The 24,970-nt window shown below is 33.9% G+C and overlaps 2 protein-coding genes and 1 pseudogene across 2 annotated transcripts; 1 reads left to right on the top strand and 2 right to left on the bottom strand.

Annotated features, from left to right (window-relative positions):
- Nucleotides 1-842: 842 nt before the first annotated feature.
- Nucleotides 843-3,705, top strand: LOC107480379 (iron-sulfur assembly protein IscA, chloroplastic). Its single transcript, XM_016100508.3, has 3 exons — nt 843-1,103; nt 2,549-2,767; nt 3,327-3,705. Exons 1-3 carry the CDS (start codon nt 938-940, stop codon nt 3,467-3,469), a joined length of 528 nt encoding a protein of 175 aa, XP_015955994.1. The 5' UTR covers nt 843-937; the 3' UTR covers nt 3,470-3,705.
- Nucleotides 3,706-4,599: 894 nt separating this feature from the next.
- LOC107480377 (APO protein 3, mitochondrial-like) lies at nt 4,600-22,223 on the bottom strand (annotated as a pseudogene).
- Nucleotides 20,969-22,902, bottom strand: LOC107480378 (pentatricopeptide repeat-containing protein At1g63330-like). Its single transcript, XM_016100507.3, has one exon. The coding sequence runs from the start codon at nt 22,852-22,854 to the stop codon at nt 21,094-21,096; it is 1,761 nt and encodes a 586-aa protein (XP_015955993.3). The 5' UTR covers nt 22,855-22,902; the 3' UTR covers nt 20,969-21,093.
- Between the last annotated feature and the right edge of the window lie 2,068 nt (nt 22,903-24,970).

Here is a 24,970-nt window from a genome sequence, read left to right as displayed (position 1 = left end):
TTATTATATAAATATTAATTGTATTTAACCATTACTTTATAATTAAAATGCTTAATGATTCATAATAAATTTAAATAATTAAGGGTATTGATTAATGAAACTTTTGTAAAAAAAATAAAAAAATTATAATGCAACCTATTTAAAATGAGTGACATGATCCAATGGAAATTAAGAAGAGAGAGTTATCAAAAGGAAGAGGCTAACAACGGTATAGCGATGTTCTTTAGAACGAAGAAGACTGCGACTGTTCTCTAACGCAACGACATTCTTTTCGGCTGGAAGAGGCACACGACAAATGTTACAGTGACCTTAATAGGACGCCGTAGAGAAAGGAAGAGGGCTTCTTCGTCTTCTTTGTCCAAAAGAAGAGAAGGAAGAAAATAGAAGAAGGAGTCTATTAAAAAAAATTTAAAAAGAGAGACAAGTGTGAAGAAAAAGAGAAAATAACTATTAACAGCCAAAGAGAAGAGAATGTTTAATTAATATTTTTAAATTTGTTTATTTTGTTTGGTATAAATGATTGATTAACTTCATACAGAATCATTAATAACGTTGAAATAATTTTTTTGAATATGAGTAAATAATTAAATGTGCTTTTGTTTTTTAAATTATTTAAAATTTAAAATTATAAAATTAAACTATTTAATTAATTTAAAAAGATTATTTTTGTTTAACACAAAAAAATATTTAAATTTTTTAAAAAATTAAATAAAAAATATTTTTTATTTTTATTAAATTATAAAGATATTTTAGTAAAAGTATTGATATGTTATTATTTGTCTATATTTGTAACATATGAATTATGGATACTTATAAATTTCTCATCCTACTAAAAACAAACACCATAAAAATTAAAAAGAGAGAAATGTTGTACACGCAACATAAGCATTGAAAATTGGGAGGTAGAAAACGGAAGTTGGTGTTTGCGGTTTCTCCAATGGCGTTCTCTGCAACTACCACGCCCTCTCCCCAATTTATTCGCCTTCTCTCTGTTCCTCAAAGTCATACTCAATCTCAAACTTCACTCTCTTTCCGATTTCCACAGTCAAATCTGAATCGAACAAGGCCGCTTTCAATTCGATCAGTTTCAGCCCCAGTTTCTGGTATGCTTTAATTTTCGCGGTATTCTCTTCTTATGATGTTCTTGTTTCTTAGTGCTTGCTTATTTGTGTAGCTGGCGTTAACTATTATTATGTTAATTAATAACAAAAATAGATCGAGATTAGCAATATCATAATTATTGCTGGATTATGCGGTACTGTCTTTTTACCTGTTGCAAAATTCATGTTAGGGTTTATTGATTTCGGTTCCGTCGTGTATTATTTTGGCTTTTTGAAGGTTTCAAGTGAGTTGAGAAGGGATTGAATTAATGAACCACTTTTAATGCTTAATAAAATAGATTGTGCAGTACACTAAAACAGGAGATTATTTTTGTTTTTGTCTCCTTCTGCAGCCAGAACAAAACAAAAATGGAAGTTGCAGAGTTTTAAGAAAGAAGAAGATTAACACCACGATATATTCTGGTTTGGTCACAAAGTGCAATATGACCTACGTCTAGTCTCTACCACAACAATGATATAATTTTCACTATAATTAATAAGGATTATAAACACCAATTCTAAACTATTTCAAACTTAGTAAATCACCTAGGTGCTAACCTGACTTAGTTAAGGGGAATTAAGTGCATTCTAACCTAACACATTTTCGAAAATCAAAACACTCAAATAAAGATTAAATGGCTTTTGTATTTGGCAAAATAAGTTTGAATCTAGACAAAAGAAAAATAAGAACACACTCAAATAACAAGGAAACAAGGTTGTGTATATATTCTGACTTAAGCTCAAACGGCCGTCTTCTCTTTTGGATGAAATTTTTTTATAGTGCTTGAAATCTCTTCTTCAATATTGGAATACTTTCCTTTTTCATCAATAGTTGTTGCACACATCAATGCACTTAGCCGTTGGCTTTGAATGAGAATCCTTTCCTTGTTTAGTTTGATTATAATATGCATCAGTTATCCAATCACTCATGACTTTGATTCTTGGAGCGTATCACTTGCTGTTTTGATGGTGCAACATTTTTCCAAAATAGGGCTGATATCATCTTAATTATATTCTCATTAATATTGCTGTTTTGCACAATTCTAGCTTGCTTGATTGGTCATCCTTAATTGATTCCTACATTGCTCATCATAATAGTTAGTTAAAATAGAAAATAATCAAATATGTTTGTCATCACAAGGTAATTAATCAATACTTAACAGCTTTGATCACAGAATTGCATCAGAGTCAGTGACTCAGAGTTAAATCCAAATAATAAAACCATAGAAATAATATGCATATAATAGATTTAGGTGATGGATAATGGACTATATGAATTATCCGATGCCTTTGCTTTTTGCAAGTACTTTGTGTTCCTCCAACTCACTCCCTGAATAAGCTTAAGTTTTTCTGCTGTTGTCATGTACTTTGAATTTTCTCCATGTCTACATGTTGTCCTAATCCAATTTTTTACTTTCATTCTCAAACCCCTTTTGAAAATCTTTCAGCTGCACCTGCATCTGGGGCTGTGGCACCTGCAATATCACTTACGGATAATGCACTGAAGCACTTGAATAAGATGAGGTCTGAGCGAAATGAGGATTTATGTTTAAGAATAGGTGTCAAACAGGGTGGGTGTTCCGGTATGTCGTACACTATGGATTTTGAGGACAAGGCTAATACAAGGCCAGATGACTCCATCATTGAGTACAATGGTTTTGTAATTGGTACGGTTTCATCTTCTAGTTCTTATTAATGTTGTGTTCATAATCTCCTAATTGAGCTGTTTGACCAGCATAATATGATCTATGTGGGTTTAGGGTTTAGGCAATTGGTATGAATTCTTAATGAGTTAAGAATTTGTGAAAATCCCGATATATGATGCTGTCTATGGAACAGTTTATGGCCATTTTTTGGTGCAACATGTATCAATTAGTTGTAATTATTTTCTAGTATTATTATTTTGAAGGATTACAGGTAATTATCTGCTAGCTCTATGTTGCTCCGGTAGGCATGAATTTTAATCTTAGACTGGATTAAAATCTTGGTGTTTAACATGAACTTCTGTTTAAGCTTTGTTTGCTAGAACTTTGTCAGCTCATTTCAAACAGCAGTTAGCACTGCATTTATTTATTTATTTACTCTTTGAACGAATGTACTTTTCATTGCTTAGAAATTAGAATATTATTACTTTCTTACTGTAATGAAGATTGAAATGAACTGCATCCACACGGTTGTATATAAGTCACCACTTGACATTTTTGGCTTCTCCATCTGTATTTGCAGTTTGCGATCCTAAGAGCCTACTCTTCATATTTGGCATGCAGTTGGATTATAGTGATGCCTTGATTGGGGGAGGTTTCTCTTTCAAGAATCCTAATGCGACACAAACTTGTGGATGTGGCAAATCCTTTGCTGCGGAAATGTAAAACCATGTTTATAGACAAAAGTTACAATATCTGATGTTTCTTCGAAGGACACTTTAGACTATGTATACTTCTTTAACGTTGAACCACTTGAACTAGCCCAATGTAATTTGTTTAGGCTATTCATAATCGCAGACACACATAATACAAAAGTACAAATAGGTGAAATTTCGCCCCATGTATTAGGCTCGTGTTGCCTCTACAGGAATGTGACGTCTCAATCTACTATTTCCCATATACTTTTACACATCCGCATATAATATATATTGAAATACAAAATATAAATTAAAAATGAGTTAAATAACGTATATATTTATATATAAATATAGCCATGTAGTGGTTGTTTTTTGGTATATATGTATTTTTGCTATTTTTATTATGTTTCTCAACACATGTGAAAGCACTTGATAGGCCAATACATTTAGCAGATTATGTTGTTCGGTAGATTATGTTGTTCGGTAGTTGAAAATTCTGATCATCTATTTATTGTAAAAAAAATAAATAAAAAAGACATTTTGAGAAAAGAAAACAAAAAATATAAAAATTCCTTTGAGTGGTTATTGACCTTTCCAATCAAGTGATGTAAAACAATACACTTAATTAGTTTGTGTGAGTTGCATTAGTAAAGGTTTTTAATGGAGGGTTTTTTGTCTCATCACTACCATATTTATTAGTATTATATGGACCATATACTTTTGTCTCTGGTTTCATTATTTGTAATAGTTGTAGTAAATTTGAATTTTTATTTAGGTTTAATTGATTCAGGGATATCTATATATATAAAGAAGATTACAAATAAAACATGTTAAATTCATATTTTCATCTCTAACACTCCTAAGAAAAAACATAGGAAGCTAAGGAGTTTTTCTTTCTACACCATATTCATTCTCATTCATAACTACTGTACAACACATGTACATATGTTTAGGAAGTCGGCACTTTCATTAAAATCTGATCAACATTTAAACACTAATAATAACTAATTGATTACTACAATCACAAAACCTGCTGACCCCTAGTACTCCTCTAAATCTGGATCATCAATAAGTTGTCCAATTTGTAGCAAACTTTGCTTATTCAAACTTGGTGTATTGGAGCTTCAAGAAGATTCATGCAGCAACTAACCAACTTGATTTAATTAGGTACTAACAGAATTATAATTATTAAAATCTAATCTTACAATCCATCATCCAAGGGTCAAAAGAAAACATTTTCACATGAAGACTATTATAAAATCTTCATTGGAGTATCCACTAAATAAAAATGCATTTGAATATACAATAAGGGGTGTGGTAACTTAAGGAGTTTCTCTTAGGAAAACATCTCTATGTGGAGCCTACAAATTTTGTGTGATAACATAACGATTTCCATAGTTCTGGATCCTTCCACAATCAAGAATTTTGACCTATAGAAGTCACAACAGAAAAAATAGCAACGGGGACCAAATCTCATCTTTGATCAAACTCAATACTCCAAGATCTTATCTGATTGAATTTCAAATCTTGATTGAAAATATATCGTCTAACTTCAAAGGGGGTTATGATGTATCAGGCAACAAGGTCAACTTCATCTCGATCTGGGGAGACAACATCTAATCTCATCATGCTCTTATACTGATTTGGAACATGAGCCCCTCCATGCACACAAAGTTCCACCACAGCCGGAGCCTTGCCATAATATCTCTTCAAATTGTTATTTAGAGGAGATCCATTCAAATCGTGGACATGCCAAACATAATTTGGACCCACAAGATCATCTATTGTTGCCTCTTGCCACACATTTAAACCATTCCGAGACTGATGCTTTGAAGCCTTGCACATTCTCAACTGATGTCCCTTTGGACCAACCTGAACCTCGGGACAATATCCACAAGTATGCACACTGTACTTCTCCATCATCTTCTTTGCACCTGAAATCATCTCAAACCATGCCTCTAGGGTATGACTACTTAAATCCCTTACTTTGTTCCGTTCTTCCTCACTCAACCAATCCAGATTGCTATTGTTCATCACTAAATTTGGGAAATTCTCTACATGCCTTGCCAGCACAGGAGATGCATTGAAAAGAGCTTTGATATTTTCAGAAGAAAGTTTTATTTTATTTTCAATATCTTCCGCAACTGATTCAAAATCAACAATTCTCCCCTCAATACAGTATACGGGTTTCGTTCTCCTTTTTGTGGGATACTTTGCAAGATCTACACCGGCCTGTATACAGAGTTCAACAATGGCAGGGATGCGAGGGACACTGAACCTCTCATCATGTCCAACTCTTGGCTTACCAGCACGTCATAAAGATGAAAGCATTTTGGGAAGTTGACCACATGTGGAGCCCCTCCCCTTCTCCAAACATGCATTGCGCTCCTAGAAGGCTAGAATCACTCCTTGGTCCAGTACATGTTTGAATTTCATGACCAACATAACCAATGTGAACCTCATTGCATAACCTGATATGGAGAAACCAGTAAAAGTGTAGCCTAGTTGGAACGAAGAAAATAAAAATAAATAAAGAAGCACATACAATCCATAAGACCACAACACCATCTAAAAAAATATAATAATAATAAATCACACTCTTTTTTCTCTCTTCATCTCTCTAAATGTTAAATGATAACAACCAGAAAGCATATAATGCAACTCAAAACACAAAATTTCCTTAGAACATATCCATCACACAGTGCAAATCCAGGCAAAAATATACACTTCCTAACTTATTCGCTCAATCTCAGCAAGTGCAACATGTTCTATACTTTAGGACAATCAAAATAATCCATCATTACCATAAGTTCTGCACAATCCATAACCAAAGTTTGAAGATTAAATGATTATGTAAAATGGAAAAAAAAATTGAAACTCTTACTAATTAACTGGTTCCTCAATTTTGCAACATTTGGCAAAGTTTCTAGCTTAGAAATTTTGGAGTCAACATAAAAATCAAATATGCATAGTAACTTACTCGCAGTGCAGCACGGGAATGAGTCGGGCGAGTTGACTCAGACCAGATACGAGTGAATTTTGAGCTAGATATACTCGGTGAGCCACCTCAACGAGTTCTGGAACCAGCAACCCGTTATCCAGTGGTTCCTCCAGAACCCTACATGGCTGTGCCTTACGCGCTTCTCTCTCCTTTCCCTCTCTATCAACACCTTCATCGGCGTCATGTACGGCTTCCTCTTCGATTTCCTCCGGCAAGGCCTCGGCACGTCAGAGTACGTGGATTCTCTGTCGTCCCCGAACGCCACCAGGGGTGAAATCTCTGACGAGAAGGAGAGGGTTGCATTGAAGCGGTGTGGTAGTCGCTTAAGATGAGAAATTATCTCCGAAGAGATGACAATGGCACGCATCTCCGTTACGAATGGTTGACGGTGGACATGGTGGAAACCACCGTACTGGGAAATGGAGCATGTGATCGGAGCTAGTAAGCTTTTTTTCTTTTTTTTTTTGTGTCAGGGGAGCTAGTAATCTTAGAGACGGTTTAGGAGTCAGGTGCTCAATATTGGGCCTAGTTTGGGCCTCGAACCTGTAATATGATAGGCCTGTGGAATAAAAATATCATTTTACTGACCAAAAAAAATTCATTTAGGCTAACACTTATAAATCATAGCAGTATATGACCAAAAAAATAAATAAATTAATAAATCACAGGAGTAGCAAAATGAACACTGATAAATTATATAGGCTGATTTTTTTTAATATGGTGGCATTATTGGGAAATGTTAGGGTTGGCATTATTTTCAGTTTCGGTTTTGTACTTTTTTTTACAATATTTTCACTGAAATTAAAATTACCTTGAATTATCTAAACAACTATAATAATTTTTTTCACTATAATTATGATTTCCTTATCCTATAACTTATGAAGAACATCAATTCATTCTTCCAAAGCCAATATAACATCATAGAATACAAGAATCCAATTGAAACATACAGTAACAAGTACCTACATATTCTACAGGTTAATCAAAATTGGCACTTCAACGCTTTAATTTATATATGATGTATCAGAGGGGAGAATTTTATTAACAAGAGTGTCATAACTATACTAAACATCTGTAAATGTGCTATGTGAGTGATAGATTTCCTTTTTCTCTGAATTTAATTTCATATAAAACAATAAAATAAATTGGGCAATGTCAATTGGTATCAATAATATTTATTCTGAATTGTTGTGCTGCCGGATAACAAATGATTAAAGTAGACAGTGTTCGGACAAATTAGAAGAACGAACCTGAAGAGTTTCCAGACCGAGTGAGAGAGAAGAGCGAAGAGGGAGCAGAGCAGCGAACGACAGGGGAAAAGGAGGCAATAGCTGAATCGAAGGGATAGGGGGACACCGGGACAAGGGACTACAAAAGGCTTCTCACTTCTGGAAGAGGGTTGAATGATGGATTTTTTTTTTTTAAAAGAGGTAATGACCAAATTAGTACCCGAAAGATTAAAACGTTGACAGTGCAGTACCTGACTATTGTAATCGACAAAATGGTACTTGGTTAATTTTAAAAACTGACAAGCGTATCCATAAGCTTGCCGGACCAAAGCTCCGGTGAGGACAATGCTTACCTGGACACCGGATTATGCTGACAAATCATGTTTTAATTGAGTTGTAATTTCTAATTAATTAATTTGTTAGCCTAGGTGGAAATTGATTTCATTTTGCCCCAAATCAAAACTCTTTGCCCTAATCCCAAATTAACAAGCTCTCTGAACTTCTGCCACTTGAATCTCTGTTTCTCTACTTCCAACATCTCGATCTGTATCTGTAATTTCTGTTCTCTGCTTCTCTACTTCCACTTCGAAACAGGAAAGGAGAGGAAGAGGAGTGGCCTCGGTTGTTCTAGGTGGAGTCCTAGCGGCGAACAGGGAGGCGAAAGAGAAGCTCGCCGTCGTGTTGGTCAGGTGAAGAGGAGGCTGTTGGTGGCTGGCGGTTAGGGAACTAATGACAGAGGGAGAGAGAGCTTCATGGAGGTGGTGGGTCTCGCACAGAGCCAAGGAGAACCGGCGGCGATGTGGTTGGAGGTTAGGTTCTGGGCTCGGCGGAGGCGAGGTGCGGCGATGGTGAAATCGCGGAGGTGAAGCGTCGAAACAGTGAAGGTGTAGAGGCGCGTTGGGTGGTCCGCGAAGGTTCGGTGGTTCTGGGCGGCGCTAGGGTACGGACATAGGAAAGATGGAGAGGCGGAAGAAGAAGAAAGAGAGAGATATGGTGGCTCTGTGTCGGTTGTGGGTACAGACGCCAGCTGCGGTGGTGATGATTAGAAGCTGAGGCGAGGCTAGGGTTCAGACAGGAGGGGAAGAAGACGGAGGCTGGACGCGAGCTGGAGGTGATATCGCGAAGAGGAGGGTCACGGTGGCTCGGCCAGTAAGAGCGAGGGAGGAGAAGGTGGCCGCCGCTGGTTGGTTGGTTTGGGCCTGAGCCTGGGCCTGGTTATGATCTGTTTTTTCTGCATATGATGTTTCCGTGGTTTCGTGTTTGTGGAGGCTGAAATTGAAGGACCTGACTCGTTCCAAAAGCGAGAATGTTCGAACGAGTTGAGGCTGAGTGAACTCGTCGGGTTCGGCAGTACTCGGCGTTGTGTCGTAGGTGTATTGATGAGTGAGTCTGAAGGATCTAACTCGTTGTAGGGAGGGAGGGTGAGCGAGTGAAAGGGTGTTGGAGTTCATGTTCTTGAATTCGGTTGTTGTGGGAGGAGGTGAAGCGGGAGGTGATGGCAATGGTGCCAATGACGAGGTTGACAAAGATGAAGAGGGAAGAAGGTGTTAACCAGCTGGCTATGAGAAGCGTCATTGAAGCTGTTGGTTCTGCCATAGAGAGCTTGTTAATTTGGAATTAGGGCAAAGAGTTTTGATTTGGGGCAAAATGAAATCAATTTCCACCTAGGCTAACAAATTAATTAATTAGAAATTACAACTCAATTAAAACATGATTTGTCAGCATAATTCGGTGTCCAGGTAAGCATTGTCCTCACCGGAGCTTTGGTCCGGCAAGCTTATGGACACGCTTGTCAGTTTTTAAAATTAACCAAGTACCATTTTGTCGATTACAATAGTCAGGTATCGCAATGTCAGCGTTTTAATCTTTCGGGTACTGATTTGGTCATTACCTCTTTTTAAAATAAATAAAATAAATTTAGTAATTACAAAATAAATAATTTTAAAAATATTTATCGATTTAAATTCTCTAGTTTTATCTCGTTTACTAAACGAAATAATATTTTATGTATTTTGTTTACAGTGTAAACTAAATAGACCACTTATCTCGTTTACAGTGTAAATGACATAAACATCTGCACCTGTCAAGATTTATTGGAGTACCTGGCACCTGCAACTCCCCCATTGAACTGCCGTTTTACATGATCAACGTGGTGAAACCGGATAATGCTGAAGTAGACTAACGGGACGACTGACAACTAGGTCCCCCACTCCTCCTTCTCACGGAACCAGTACGAACACAGAGCTTGTATCGCAGGGTCATCGTACACTCTCCATGCAAATTGAATAAAAAATATTTCCGACATCAGTAACTATACGCTATCTATCTAACTGTCGAAAATATAACGTACTACAATACAGAAAGTATTTAAAATAACAATATATTTTATTTCATGACTAACCTCATCGAACCGTAATCGGTCGATCGAAACCCTCCAATGCAGGACCCTGGCCTGATGCTGATTCCTGCTCTACTACTGCAATCCAACCAACCTGACAGTAAAGGAAATATATACAATTCGTTAAGTAACAAACCATATGAATTGACAACAATATTTAATGCAAATACAAAAATAAACACTAGTTACCTCGTAGCCAGCGGATACTAGTAGATTCCTCTATCTGGTGGACACCACTGACAAAATCTCTGATAAATCCAGTTCATCAATAGCAGAGTGCAACCGGCGTTGTTCATGACGCCTCACTGTGCTGCCGAACAGAGTAACTAGTAAGTCCAGGCCAGCACAGCCGAGTCCCAGGATAACGACCTACACTCCCCGAAGTCCCGGAGAAGTGGTAGCCAACGTATGTGCACCAGGTTGTTGGACTTGTCTGTCATCAGATACCCTCCGATCAGTAACATAATATAGCACTTGGCGTACTGTCGAAGTCTCCGGGTCGTCGATCGAGGGCATTTGGCGGACACGATCCCGCAACCACACCAGTTTCAGTGTAAAGGACTCCTTCCTCTACACAACCTGCTGTGCCGCCACTGGAGGCCTGGCACCAAGCAGCTACTCCACCATAGCCCACGTCTCCATGCCGTACTACCTATCGAAGTCACGGAGACACCCCCCAACGGGGTTGCCGTATGCACATAGGCCTAGGTGGTACGCCACGTCCTGCAGAGTGATAGTGACCTCACCCCACGGGAGATGAAATGTGTGCGTCTCCAGACATCATCGCTCCACAAGTGCCGAAATCAGGGAATTGTCAAAAGTGAAGTCTCTGAGTGGCACCGTGTCGCCGAATCCAACTTCATCCAGATACGGGATGATGGCGTCCGGTGGAGGAAGGGTATGGCTCACTTGCCGGAGCAGTAGAAGACGAGGCCTCTGAACAATAAAATAAAAATTCAGCCTTATAAAAAGATGATCATAAATTTATGCACATTATTGAATTCTTACTCTTTTTTGTGTGTGTGTTTAGATCAGCTTAACATGTGATACACAGCAAATATTTCTATCTAACTTACAATTACTTCTAATTAAGAACATACTTCCATGTTTCTAGCCTACACATGTCTCTAAATTACATATGCCAGGATACCTTTCATAATTAGAACGTTATATATACTAACAACCTAGCACAAGAAAAAAAAAAGTTTCAAACCAATAATTAAGTCATAACAACCTTGCACAAATAAATAGAGTTCTAAATTCCTTTTAGAGAGCTATCACTAAACTATTTAACTATGTTCTTGTCAATTCAGGACTACCCTAACAATGGCCACATACTTAGATTAAACAAACAAAACGTAACTAACCTCGAAGTCGGCCACCCCGGTGTAATGCGATGTGTCGTTCAGCCTATTGATGTCTCCGTTGTTCCCTGCCTGGCGTGCCATCACCCTATCAGTCTAAAATAGGATAAGAAATGGATAAAAGATGAGAGAAAGAGGTTGACTCAGTCAAAATGGGGCCCAGACTTCTGTTGTAAACGACTTCTACTTAATGGCGCGAATAGGCCTTATCTCATTTACAGTGTAAACGAGATAGATATGTTGCAGCTGGCGTGTTTTATCTTGTTTACACTGTAAACGAGATACATGAAATGTCATATTGTTTACAGTGTAAACGAGATAAGACTAGAAAATTTAAATCGGTAAATAATTTTTAAATTATTTATTTCGGTAATTATTACATTTATTTTATTTATTTAAATAAAAAATCCGTTGAATGATAGAATAACTTGTTTTATTAAGTGCATAGGATAAAGTATATTTTTTGTGGATAAAATTTTTGAAAAGTTTTAAAAATACTCTTAAGTCTTAACAATTAATTTGTTTTAGTTTTGTGCCTAACATTTGAAATAAATTTCAACTTTATTCTTACTATCAACTTTTTATGGTGTGTTGGGTAAACACGTTGGGGAGGTGAGAAGCGCGTTTGAGCTTCTTAAAAGTTTTACTTTTATGTTTAACAATTTTTATCTTTCTGAACGCAAAAATGATTCTGCATTTGAACACACTTTCAAGAGAAACTAAAATTTATAGCTTTTGCGTTTCACGATCATGGTTGCTGAGTACCTTGAAAAATTAGGTGAAAATTTTATTTCTTTTTTATCAATCCTACCCTTCATTTTTTTCTATAAAAAGGATACCAATAACTATTACGTTTACAGTAGTTTTTTGTAATTCTTCCTACTTCTTCATAGTTCTTCGTTCCAATTTTTTTCATCAAAATCGTTCAAATATGTTTCCATCACTGGAAAATTGAATATTTTAATTTTTTTTATTATTTTTAGTATTTATTTTCATATTTTAATTTTTATGTTTTTTATTGTATATTTTTTATTCATATGATAAATATTTTTATATTATTTGTATAGTATTCTGATTTCTCATGTTATATTTTTTATGAGTTTTTTTACTATACAATTTTTTATATGTATATTTTTTATGAAATCTTTTTTTGTAATTTTTGTTTGGCTTCCTTCATATGATTTTTTGTTTATTTTATTGTATTTTTTTATTCATATGATGAATGTTGTTGACTTTTTTTATGATATTTTTATTATTTTTTATTTATATGAATTCTTTTTTTATCCTATACTGCATTGTATTTATGTTCTGTATGAAATTTTTTTATTTTTTTATTTAATTTTAATCATATTTATTTTATTTACTTTTTATTGTATTTTTTTGTTTATATGATATATGTTATTGGTTTTATAGAATTTTTATTATTTCTTATCTGTATCATTTTTTTCTATTCTTTGATGTATTTTATTTTTGTTTTGTATTAATTTTTTTTAATTTTTTATTCTGACTTTGTAAAATTTGTAATTGTAATTATTATATACTATATTTATTATCAAAATTTTGTATAACATAAATTATGATCCTTAAGTAACAATAGAGCCATAAATAATAAAAATTTATAATCCAAAATAATACTAAATTAAAGAGTACTAACACTACTAGAAAAATTATAGAATATTTTTTTTTGTTTGACATTATAAAATTTATAGTACTCTCTTTCATATTTTTATTTTTTATTGTATTTATTTTATTTATATGATAAATAGTTTTTATATTATTTTTGTTAGTCTTCTGATTTTGCATATATATAAAAAAATTATTTAAATTGATGTCTCTTTTAGTAATTTTTTATCTAAAAGTAATTTTGAAGAGTATAATCTAAACATTTATTTTACTATAACCAATTTTAATATAAAAATTATCAAATATAAATCACGTTAATTCAAATTTACTTTTCATCAAAATCAATTTTACAAAATTAATTTTATGCAAACTAATAATCCAAACACACCCTTACTAATACACCACATATCACCCCACCACCAACACCCTATCCTACCTATCCGACAATCATGTCCCCGCTACCAATATCATTATCAACATTCCATGAAAAAATTCCACTTCTTCACTCCCATGTTGAATCTTTCTTTTTGTCCTCTTCTTCCAATGTTTTTTCTCCTTCTTCTTTTTGCTGCCTTTACAAATAGAATAAAGTATTGTTTTTGTCCCCAACGTTCGGAGTAAGTTTTAAAGTTATCACTAACGTTTTAATCGTCCTATTTAAGTTCCTAACGTTTTAAAATTGACTCAATGTTGTCCTGCCGTTAGGGATCTGTTAACAGAATTGACGACAAAATTGAGACGATTTTGAAACGTTAGGGACTTAAATAGGACGAAAACGTTAGGGACAAAAACGATACATAAAAATAAATTTTAATTTAATTTTATCTTTCAATAATATTAATTTTTTACGTACATAGTACTCAATTATTTTTTAATTACATCTAAATAAATTACACTTAATCACATTACTTTCATTTTAAATAAATTTAGTTTTTTTTTATAATTTTAAAGAATTTTGATACATTAGAGACAAAATATATAATTTATATTTTATTTTATATATATTTTTTTTTCTGCAAGTTTATATACTAGTCATTCTACAAACATTTCATGATAACTAAAAATCTTTAAGAGTAAAATTATAAAAAAAATTAATTTATTTAAAATGAAAGTAATATGATTATGTGTAATTTACTTAGATATGATTAAAAAATAATTGAATACTATGTATAGTAAAAAATTGATATTATTGAAGGATAAAATTAAAATTTATTTTTATGTATTATTTTTGTCCCCAACGTTTTCGTCCTATTTAAGTCTCTAACGTTTTAAAATTGTCTCAATTTTGTCCCGCCGTCAATTCTGTTAACGGATCCCTAACGGCAGGATAACATTGAATCAGATTTGAAACGTTAGGGACTTAAATAGGACGATTGAAACGTTAGAGACAATTTTGAAACTTATCCTAAATGTTGGGGACAAAAACAAAACTTTACTCTTACAAGTAAAATGATATCTTATTCACAATTAAAATACTAGCAACTTAGTGAGTGTAGATTGCATATTCTATTAATCTACCTTCCTCTACCACACTCACTTTTTCTTTTAGCGCATGGTGAAACTTTTTTACTATTTATTTTTCATTTAATTTCGATTTGTTTATTCGTTCGATTTCTTTCTATCTTCTGTGTGTATGCGAGCGGAAGTGCGCGCAGATGTGGGCATGTGGGGGCGTGTGTGTGCACGATGGATTTAGGATTTGTTGTGTTAGTTGAAATTGTGATGGGGAAGAAAAATAGACAGAGACAGTAGTGACAATGAAGATGAAAACCCAATGACAATGGTGAATGAGGAGGTGATAGAGATCTAGACTTGGTTTGCTAAAATTTTTTGGAGAAGAGCACAAATATCTCGTTTTGTGTTTAGTAAATTAAAAATTTTATGTGCTTATATTTGCAGTTTTAAAAGTTAAGGGTACTTTTAAAAATATTTAAGGAAAAAATTTATAAAATTGACTTATACTTATCAAAATTAAAAAGTCTAATATAATCCTATATAATAATAAATATCCAAATTACCCTTTTTACATATGTCTATTATGGTTTTTTTTATTTTTAAAATCTATTTTATCAAATACAATTATGGTATTTGTGCTTATCAAAAACCATTTTTAATTTGATTTTACCAAATTCAAAAAGTAAAAATTTTATCAAACTAAGTCTTAAGGTGATGAAAGGTGGGGTGAAAAGGGGAAAGAGGAGGGGAAGGCGGCAAAGTTGTTAATGATGATCATGTTGATACTGACGGTATTGGTGGCTCTAAGTGACGGGTAAATGTAGTTGGGTTGTGGTCAGTGTGGCGAATCCAAAAATTTTATAAGAGGGGACCAAATTAAATATAAAATAAATTAAAATAATATAATAAAAATTAACAAAATATAATTTATAGTATATAGGTCAAAATTAATAATTATATTATATAAAAATTAATATTTAACTACATATTTTAAGATTTTTGTATTTTTAAATTTGTTCTGTGATATTTTATATAACTAAAATATCAATTTATCATCTGAAATAAATTTTGAAACATTTTCTTTTTCAACATATATAATATATAATAATAATAAATTAATAATATTAATTTTTTTTAAATGGGGGACCATGGCCACCTTAGCCCCCGGGTAAATCCGCCACTAGTTATGGTGGTAGGTGAGGGATTTTGGCTAGAGAGGTGGCAATGAAATGAGAAAAGGAAGTCCAATGAAATTGTGGGTGTTGTTGAAGATGTTGGTGAAATTTATTTCAAAAGTTAAGTGAAAATTGAATCAAATTAAAAGGTTAGAGATATTTTTGAAACTTTTCAAAAACTTCAAGAAAAAAAAATATACTTTACCATTGTGAATATATAATTAAGCAATAGTCAGGCAAGGTTGCAAAAATCAAACTAGTCAAATGATTAGTTCAATGGTTCAATAGTCCAACTGAGAACGAATTGTGGTTAAATTGATTTAATTAAAAATACAATAAAATTAAAAATTTAATATACAATTTCAAATATTCAAATTCAATCATTTCTAAACTAACAAAATTCAAAATTTTATAATTTCATATAATAACTTTTTCATATTTTATCATTAAAAATTCCTAAAATGAAAATTTTCTAAATTACTTCTAAGTTTTAATCAAGTAATCAACAACAATATTCATCAGCATCACATTAGCGACAAAAATTTAGAATAACAAAAATTTCAACAATAACTTTTGATAATCAAATAATTAGCAACAATGAAAAATACAAACTTACACAAAAATTCAAACCATTAGCAACAGAATTTAGAATCACAAAAAATTCCAGCAAAGACTTCTAATCAAGTATTCAACAACAAAGACTCCAAATTCAAAAACAGAAAACTCAGCATCTAAAGCCAGAGAATAAAAAAACATAAAAATTATGCAAAGAATCCAAACTCAGCATCCAAACTAAATTCAGAATCACATCAGCAACCACCCTAACTCCGAATACAAAATTAACAACCATTCAAATCAACCATCAACCCCAACATAGAACCCCATCAACAAAACTAAATCAGACAAATTAACTCAACAAAAAAATTCAACAGAACCATTCAAATCAACCATCAACCATTATTTCAAAAATCAACAACGTAAATTGAAGCAACAGTGCTTACCGGCGGCGAGAGAGGAAGGGAAGTGAGCTCTTACACAGAGAAAGGGGGCTCGAAGATAGAGGCTTGACGACGAGGACAAAGACGACGAGTTCAGAGCCGACGACGATGACCACAGAGATAGCCGACGACGATGACCACAGAGATGGCTTGATTATGACGATGGAGACTACGATGCCAATAGCTCCGAGTAGACCTTCTAGAGAGAGAAAGAGAGGACGACGATGACGACGACTGAGCAACTCTCCATGACGGCAGCGCCACAGGCTCAACGCAGACCTTCATGTGACGGGTAGGAGAAGAGGATCGGCGACAATAGGCCCGAGAAGATGACGAGAATAGGGCGAGAGAAGAGGAACGTTGAGCAACGATGGCACTACGGTCACCCTCTACCCGAGGAGAAGAGTTCGGCGACGAGCTTGGAGTGGATGGTGGCTGGGTGCTGCTGTGGAAAAAGGTTTAGGGTTGGGTGCATAGTTGTCAGAACGGAACCGATCATGCTACTAGTTCACTGGTTCAACTGGTGAGTCACGGGTTGAACCAGTGACTCGGTTCTATATAAATAAAAAATAAAAAATAGTTAATAACTTAATATTAAAATTTGAATTAGTCATCTACAATAATATCTTAATTTAACAACAAACAAGTCTCAATTGGTCAATACTACTACAATAGTATCTTAATTTAACACACAAGAGTAACAATTCATGAATTATATCAAAGGAATAATTCAACAATTCAGTAATTCAGAAATTTTGCAATTCATAAACTAATTCAGAACTTATTCAAAACCAATCAAAAACCAATTCAACTAATTCAGCAATTGGAAACCAGTTCAACATTTCAACTCTGCTAAGAAGCCAAAACTAAATGAAGAACTATGCAATAGCTTGAAGAACAAATAACAATAGAGGAACCCTTTGAGAAAACAGAACGAAAATCAATAACCTATTGTAATCTAAATATGCCTCTTTATTAGTGTAAGAAAGAAAAGTGTATATAAAAGCAATTATCTATATCTCTCTCTTTAGAACCGGATGACTCATAGCTATTTATACATGTACTGCAAAAATATTATGCAAACCAATAACCACTTGAGACACCAATTCTAACTAATTAATCTTGAGTTTTCTTGACTTGTTTTTTTAATATCTTTGCTATTTTTATTTATACCTTCAACAAATTCAACCACTGCCATATTTATTTTTAATCAGCTCATAAATTAATCAATAATAAAATTCACAGCAATAATACAAGAAATTTAAATAGATGAAGACTGTTGCTATGTGATATGAATAGCCTTGTATAAAAATAAGTGTGTGTAACTAACGCACGCATGCACACACACGCCCGTATAAAAATCAATCATGTTAGGGATATACTAAAAAAGGTAATGTTCAATTTGATCCTTGAACGAAGCATATAATGCTGATTAACTCATGATTTCATCCATTTTAACACCTTGGGTCATTTGCTTAATGCTCATATTAATCGACAGTCATTTCACCTAATTCACGGTTTAACAATAGTCCTTTTGAAAATTTGGGAACTGCCAGTGATAGGCTAGAATGCTAATTGTATGCTCAAGAAGAAACAGCGCAGCAAAGTTAAACTGCTGGTGAGTATTATAATTTTCTGCTTTTTTTTTTTCATTTTATGGAAATAGTGCATAAATATATATAGCATATATAATACGTTAGTTTCGTGAATCGTGATATAGGAAAGTGAGCTCGGAACATGATATAATAGGTAAAATTTTATTTTTGGGTGGAAAATAAGTGGTCTAACCTTGGCACAATATGGTAAGGTTGTTGTCTTGAGTTTCAGTCCTTTCCTTAGGAGAGTGCTTGTAAGAAGATTTGAACACTAATGCAAGAATCAAGATAATTTTAGGTTCGTAAACTTACTTGAAAATGTTACTCCACGCCACCTCAGTGCCGAAGATATTTGTTTTTCAATGTTCTTGGATGTGTCCTTGCCTAAGGTTCTTGTGTGTGAGTTGGGGTAGAAAGCCATCTTATATATTATAGACAATAAGGGGTGCAACTTAGCTTGTGATTGGTCCATGTTATAACATGACGAGGACAGCAAGTAAGGAAGGAAAGCTTTGGAGTGCTTGACTGCTTGAAAATAGAAGTATCATGTTTCTAAGAATTTTATATTTGTCTTTCGTAACAAGAGACAGAACTAGGAAATGTTTGACATAATTCTCTTTTTTTTTTTTTCTTTTCTTTGATATTACATAATTGTCTTTAATTTTCTTCCAATCTCTAATTGCTTCCAAAATTTTCTTCAGTGTCCCCCAGAATACAATGAAAATATAAGTGGATAGCACCATGGCAGCAACTACTAATGGAAGGTACTTCTTTTTTCGCTGGAGTGTAGTAGTGTGCATGAATAAATGGCCTATATTTCTGCAGTAAGTGTGGAAGTTTGTTTCATGAATAAACCTGTATTATAGGAGCGAGATGTGTGTGGTTTTCTTTAATTGCAGAAAGGATTTTTCAGGAATAAAATTGCACCTGTAAATCACAGGTGTGTATGGTTTTATTATTTATTATTATCTTTCAAGTTGCAGGAGTGTTTTTAGAATAAAATGATATTATGTACATACACCAGAAGTTTGTATTGTTTCAAAACTGGAAAAGTGTCTTAATGTCAATAGTAAATTTCATGTTAGTTCCTCAACCTATGCATATTCTTTTATTTTTGCTGCTGCTTTTTTAACTGTTAGTTCTTCAAAATTAAAAATGGTGTTGATGAAGAAACTGGACAAGAGGAGGTGCTCCTGAGATGTTTAAGCCTCTTATGTACCAAAATTAGATAAATGAGTAAAATAAAAATAAAAGAAACCACCATAGACTCTGATACCAGTAGCCTATTTTTAAAGTTAGTTAATGACTTAAACGGTACTTTAGCTATGTTAGATTAAGTAACATTTTTCATTAACATAAGTGGCTTACTTATAACATGCTAAGGTAGTTTTCGACCATTCAAACCCAGAGAGAATTGTGGGAGAGGAGGGAATGGAGCCGTTGTCCATAGTTTGAGTTGACCTCGACATAGTTGAAGATGCACCTATAACCTTTCCACCCCTTATTCCACTAATTTCAAATCAATGGTACTTATTCTCTACCTAATCGCTCTAAATTTGCAATGAATGATGCAATAGGAAATTACAGAAAGATCATGAAAGGACCAACCACATTTACCTAACTGCCATCGGAATATAATTTTTGAAAAGCTAAGAAGGTGATTTGTATAGACAGATAGTGTCTAATGAATGTATGTTACTCGAGATAACCTCTTTATCTCTTTCAACTGAGAAATCTTGTTTTGTTTTGTCCTAATCTATATATATATATACAGACCAGGGTACTTACAGGAAACTAAAATGCTAAATCAACTCCTGAAACAATTTGTTTCAACGAAATGCAGTTTATCAAAATCATTTTATGTATCTTACTATCTTAGTCACATAGATCATATGATCTAGATATACTGTCCTAGTAACACAATTTGTTCCAACTAAATGCATTTTATTAAACAAAATGGGAAAAAATGTGATGTCATCATTTAAGCCTTTGTATCTCAGGATATATTTTGCAGAAAGAACACAAAACTAATGGATCACAAAAACAGACAGTAGTTTGATGACCCATAAGTAGTGGTTTTTTTCCCAAGTAAACGAAAAAAATTGAGGTTCATTCAAGTCAGTTAGAACATATCCAGTTAAGAATTAATATAGACACCCTTCATAAAACTCATGGTAATAAAAGCACAACATAATCAATTTTTATATGAAACACCACAGCTGACCAAAGAGAACAACTTTAGTGACAAAATTGTCAAAACCCATGGCATAAATAAGTGAATGAAAATATAGAAAAAGAAACACTCACCACTCTATAGGTGCCAGACTTCACTGCTCCATGAATGTCTACGAAATCAAAAAGGGACTACAAGGTAGAAATATGAAATTTAGTCCATGCGAGAAGCAAAATGATTGGTGCCAAATTGATTAGATGATTGTAGAGTATATGTTCATATTTGGAGATAAACATAATGTATGATAGCGAAGGAATAATCTCCAGAGTTATATCCAAATGAGCATATCCTCGCTAAACTGCTTATCTCACACACTGCACACCCTACGTCATCTGTATATTGATGTCACCCGTTATTAAAAAAAACTAGATAGCCATGGTAATTGGTAACAGAGACTAAAAAATCAGCCGATAACACAAGTGTGAAATTAATTCAATAATAGTGAGATAACCAAAATCAAGGTGATAGTGAGTTCATGGCATTTCCCAAATCCTCCAAATCAATAGGTATAAAATTTACCAAGTTCTGTATAAATTTCCACAACAACAGAAAATTTATTAATTTGAGTTGATTTATTTCTCCTATTGCCTTTTCAATAAGCCTCTAGCAATCATTTCACGAAGATGTTTCAGCGCTTGATCATTTTCACCTTTTTCCAACAGAGCACGAATAATTGTTTCATAAGTTACAGCATCCGGAGAGCAACCATGGTCTTCCATTTCAGACATTAAAGCCAATGCTTCATCAAGTAGGCCCTCGTTGCAGAGCCCGTTTATCATAATATTGTATGTCCTTGTGTTCAGATGATAGCCTTTAATGGAAAGATCTTGAAAAATCTCTTTTGCATTTTTAAATCTTCCACTTTTGCACAGGCCATCTATAAGTATGCTGTATGTATATATATCTGGATCAATGCAACTCTCTTTCATTCGATTGAATAACATAAGTGCCTTGTCAAGTTGTTTGGTACTAAACATCCCATCCAACAAGGAATTGTAAGTGACTATGTCAGCAGGTTGACCTCTATCAAGCATCTTTTCAAAAAGCTCAACAGCACAACAGATCCTTTTTGATTTGCTCAAGCCATCAATAATAGTGGTGTAAGTTACTGTGTTTGGAACCAAGTACTTACGAGGCATTTCTTCAAAGAGATTCAAGGCTTCATCGACCATTTTACTTTTGCACAAGCCATTAATCATGATATTGTAACTTAGAACATCAAGTGACACTCTACTTAGGGACATTGTGTTGAATATATATTTTGCCTTATTTACCTGATTAACCAAACAATATCCATCCATTAAGCTGTTATAAGTAACCACATCTGGTTTCACACCAGATTTCGTCATTACAGCCAATACACTCTTAGCATCTTTGATCTTTCCTTCCTTGCATAGGCCATCAATCAAAGTAGTATAGGTATAAACATTAGGAGTAATGTTTTTAAGCACCATATCACTTAGCAAATCAATGGCTTCCTTAAATTGACCCACAAGACACAATCCAAAAATGAGAGAACTGTATGTGATAACATTGGGAGAAATTCCCTTAGCAAGCATTTCAGAGTATAAACGAAAAGCATCACTTACAAGTGCAACCTTGCAGAGGCTATCAATAATTGGGTTGTACATGAAGACAGTAGGAACAATCCCATGCCGTGGGATATTTCTCAGCACCTGAATAGCAGCTGATGTGTGTCCGGTCTTACAGAGCCCATTGATCAACGTCGCATAAGTGACTTGATTAAACTGAAATCCCTGAGCCAGCATTGTGTCGTGAAGGTGGAGTGCTTTTTCAACCTTACCACAGAGAAATAGACCTTTAATGAGTGTAGTCAATGTTATGGTATCAGGCTGAAAACTCATCTTGAGAATCTTGGCGAATACAGAGAAAGCGAGAGTGATCCGACCCATGCCGCAGCAACAATTGATTAATATATTCAAAGTAAATAAGTTGGGAGTGATTCCCCTGGCTTGCAATTGCTGAAAAAGGGAAATGGCGGTGGGGAAATGGTTGGTCTTGGCAAGAGATCCCAAAATCTTGGTGAATTGAATGATGGATGGAGGGGGACGCTTAGAAAGCATGCGAGTGAAGGAATCAACAGCTTCATCAACCGATTGGGGCTGAGAGGGAGAGGGAGAGTGAGAGTGTAGGGATGAAGTTGAAGGGAAGTAAAGATGGAGGGCGTAGTGGGGAACACAATAAGGAGAGAGCTTTGGGATTTGAAGACCATACCTTAACATTGACACCATTCTTGCAATCAAGAGGAGTACGGTAAAATGGAATACGCTGAGTTGAAGAATGAAGATTGAAGAGTGCTTCCACCCGAGTAAGGGTACCATCAATTATTCGAGTGAGGTAGTCTTTTACTCAAATTTTGTTTAGGTTTAAAAGAAGGGGTAATGCTATGGTGCTAAGCCTTTTAATTTTAGCAGGTAATAAAAGAGTTAAACCCTAAAATGGTCTCTGAGATTAGCGTTTTGCACTGAAATTGTCCTTGAGATTCCAATTGCACTAATTACGTCCCTGAAATTGAAAAAAATGTACCATAGTAGTCCCTGACCCATTTTCCATTAACGACGTGATGACATGGCATGATGACGTGGACTATAAGTGACACATGTCACTTTATGATTTGGCCACGTGTAATGGTAGGATGATGTGGTGACCAGTGACATGTGGCATGCTGACGTGGATAGTTGTGCTATGTGTCACAATATTATTTGGCCACGTGTCCGGATGTGCCACATGTCGCAACAGTATTCGTCCACGTGTCATGCATTATGCCATCGTTGTATATGCACCAAATTAGTCCCTCACTTTGCATTAAGTGACTCATTTTAGTCCCTGAAATTGAATGTCGTGCACCAAACTAGTCCCTTCACCAATTTTTTCTCATTTTTTTTAAATTTAAAATTTTAATATCTTGGATACACTAATTTCAATTAAAATAAATATTTTTTTCTTATGAAATACACGTTTTCGTTATGTATAAATGAGCTAGATTGAAAGCACTTCAACCACCCTCACTACCACTTTTGATCTCTGCAATCTAGACGAAAGAGGTCGGAGATGATAATGAGGGAAGCTTGAAATGCCTTCACGTCAATTCCAAGACGGTGGCTATTAGAGGTATCCGCAAGAAAAAAAATATTTTATAAAAGTACTGAAAGAGGTCGGAGATGGTAGTGAAGATGCTTGAAAAGTCTTCACTTTAACTCCAAGTCGGCGAATAGGGTATTCGCAAGAGAAAAAATATTTTATAAAAACACTTTTATTTGAAAAACGTGTGAAAAAATAGAATTGAAATTAATGCATTCAAAAATATTGAGAATTTTAAATTTATAGAAAAAATGAGAAAAAATTAATGAAGGGACTAGTTTGGTGCACGACATTCAATTTCAGGGACTAAAATGAGTCACTTAATGCAAAGTGAGGGACTAATTTGGTGCATATACAACGATGGCATAATACATGACACGTGGACAAATACTGTTGCGACACGTGGCACAATTGGAGATGTGGCCAAATAACAGTGTGACACGTGGCACAACTATCCACGTCAGCATGCCACGTGTCACTGGTCACCACATCATCCTACCATTATACGTGGCCAAATCATAAAATGACACGTGTCACTTACAGTCCACATCATCATGCCATGTCATCATGTCGTTAATGGAAAATGAGTCAGGGACTACTATGGTGCATTTTTTTCAATCTCAGGGACGTAATTGGTGCAATTAGAATCTCAGAGACGATTTCAGTGCAATACGCCAATCTCAGAGACCATTTTGAGGTTTAACTCAGTAATAAAATGTGTTATTGCGCGCGCAGACAAAAACTGCTCATGATAGCGTTTGCAAAGAAAGTATTAGACACATTTTTGAAAATTGAGATAATTAAATATATTAATATGATATTAATAATGCTTATGCTTTTGGATTGATTTTTTTTTGTTGGTGATGCCTTGATGGTCATTTTTTATGTCATTTAAATATTTTATTTTTTATATGATATTAATAATACGTATGTGTAATGTGATATTAAAGTATGTTTAATGTGTTTAGATTTTTTTATATTGATAATGAAAAAAATTTATTTTTGGTGTTTAATATTATTTAGTTCACGTTAATAAAAAATTATATTTTTAAATTTTTAGTTGAATATTTAATTTGTGACGTTAATAATAATAATTAAAGTTTGATATATTTAATTTTGAATATTGCATTGTTATTGTCCATATTAATAATGATATTTTTTATATTTAGATTTTAATTTTTTATGTTAATAAAGAATTAAATTATATTCAGAAATTAAAATATTATTATCTGATATGCTTTATTTTTTTTGTATTAAATATGTTATCGTAAGTAATTAATACAAAGTAATTAATAAATCATTAAAAGTTTAAAAAAATAGTGAATTTATGAGAAAATAAAATTATATATATATATA

Source organism: Arachis duranensis, chromosome 3, assembly GCF_000817695.3.
Source record: "Arachis duranensis cultivar V14167 chromosome 3, aradu.V14167.gnm2.J7QH, whole genome shotgun sequence".
Taxonomy (NCBI): Eukaryota; Viridiplantae; Streptophyta; class Magnoliopsida; order Fabales; family Fabaceae; genus Arachis; species Arachis duranensis.
The sequence above is the reverse complement of the archived record's forward strand: the minus strand, read 5'-3'. Positions and strand labels throughout refer to the sequence as shown.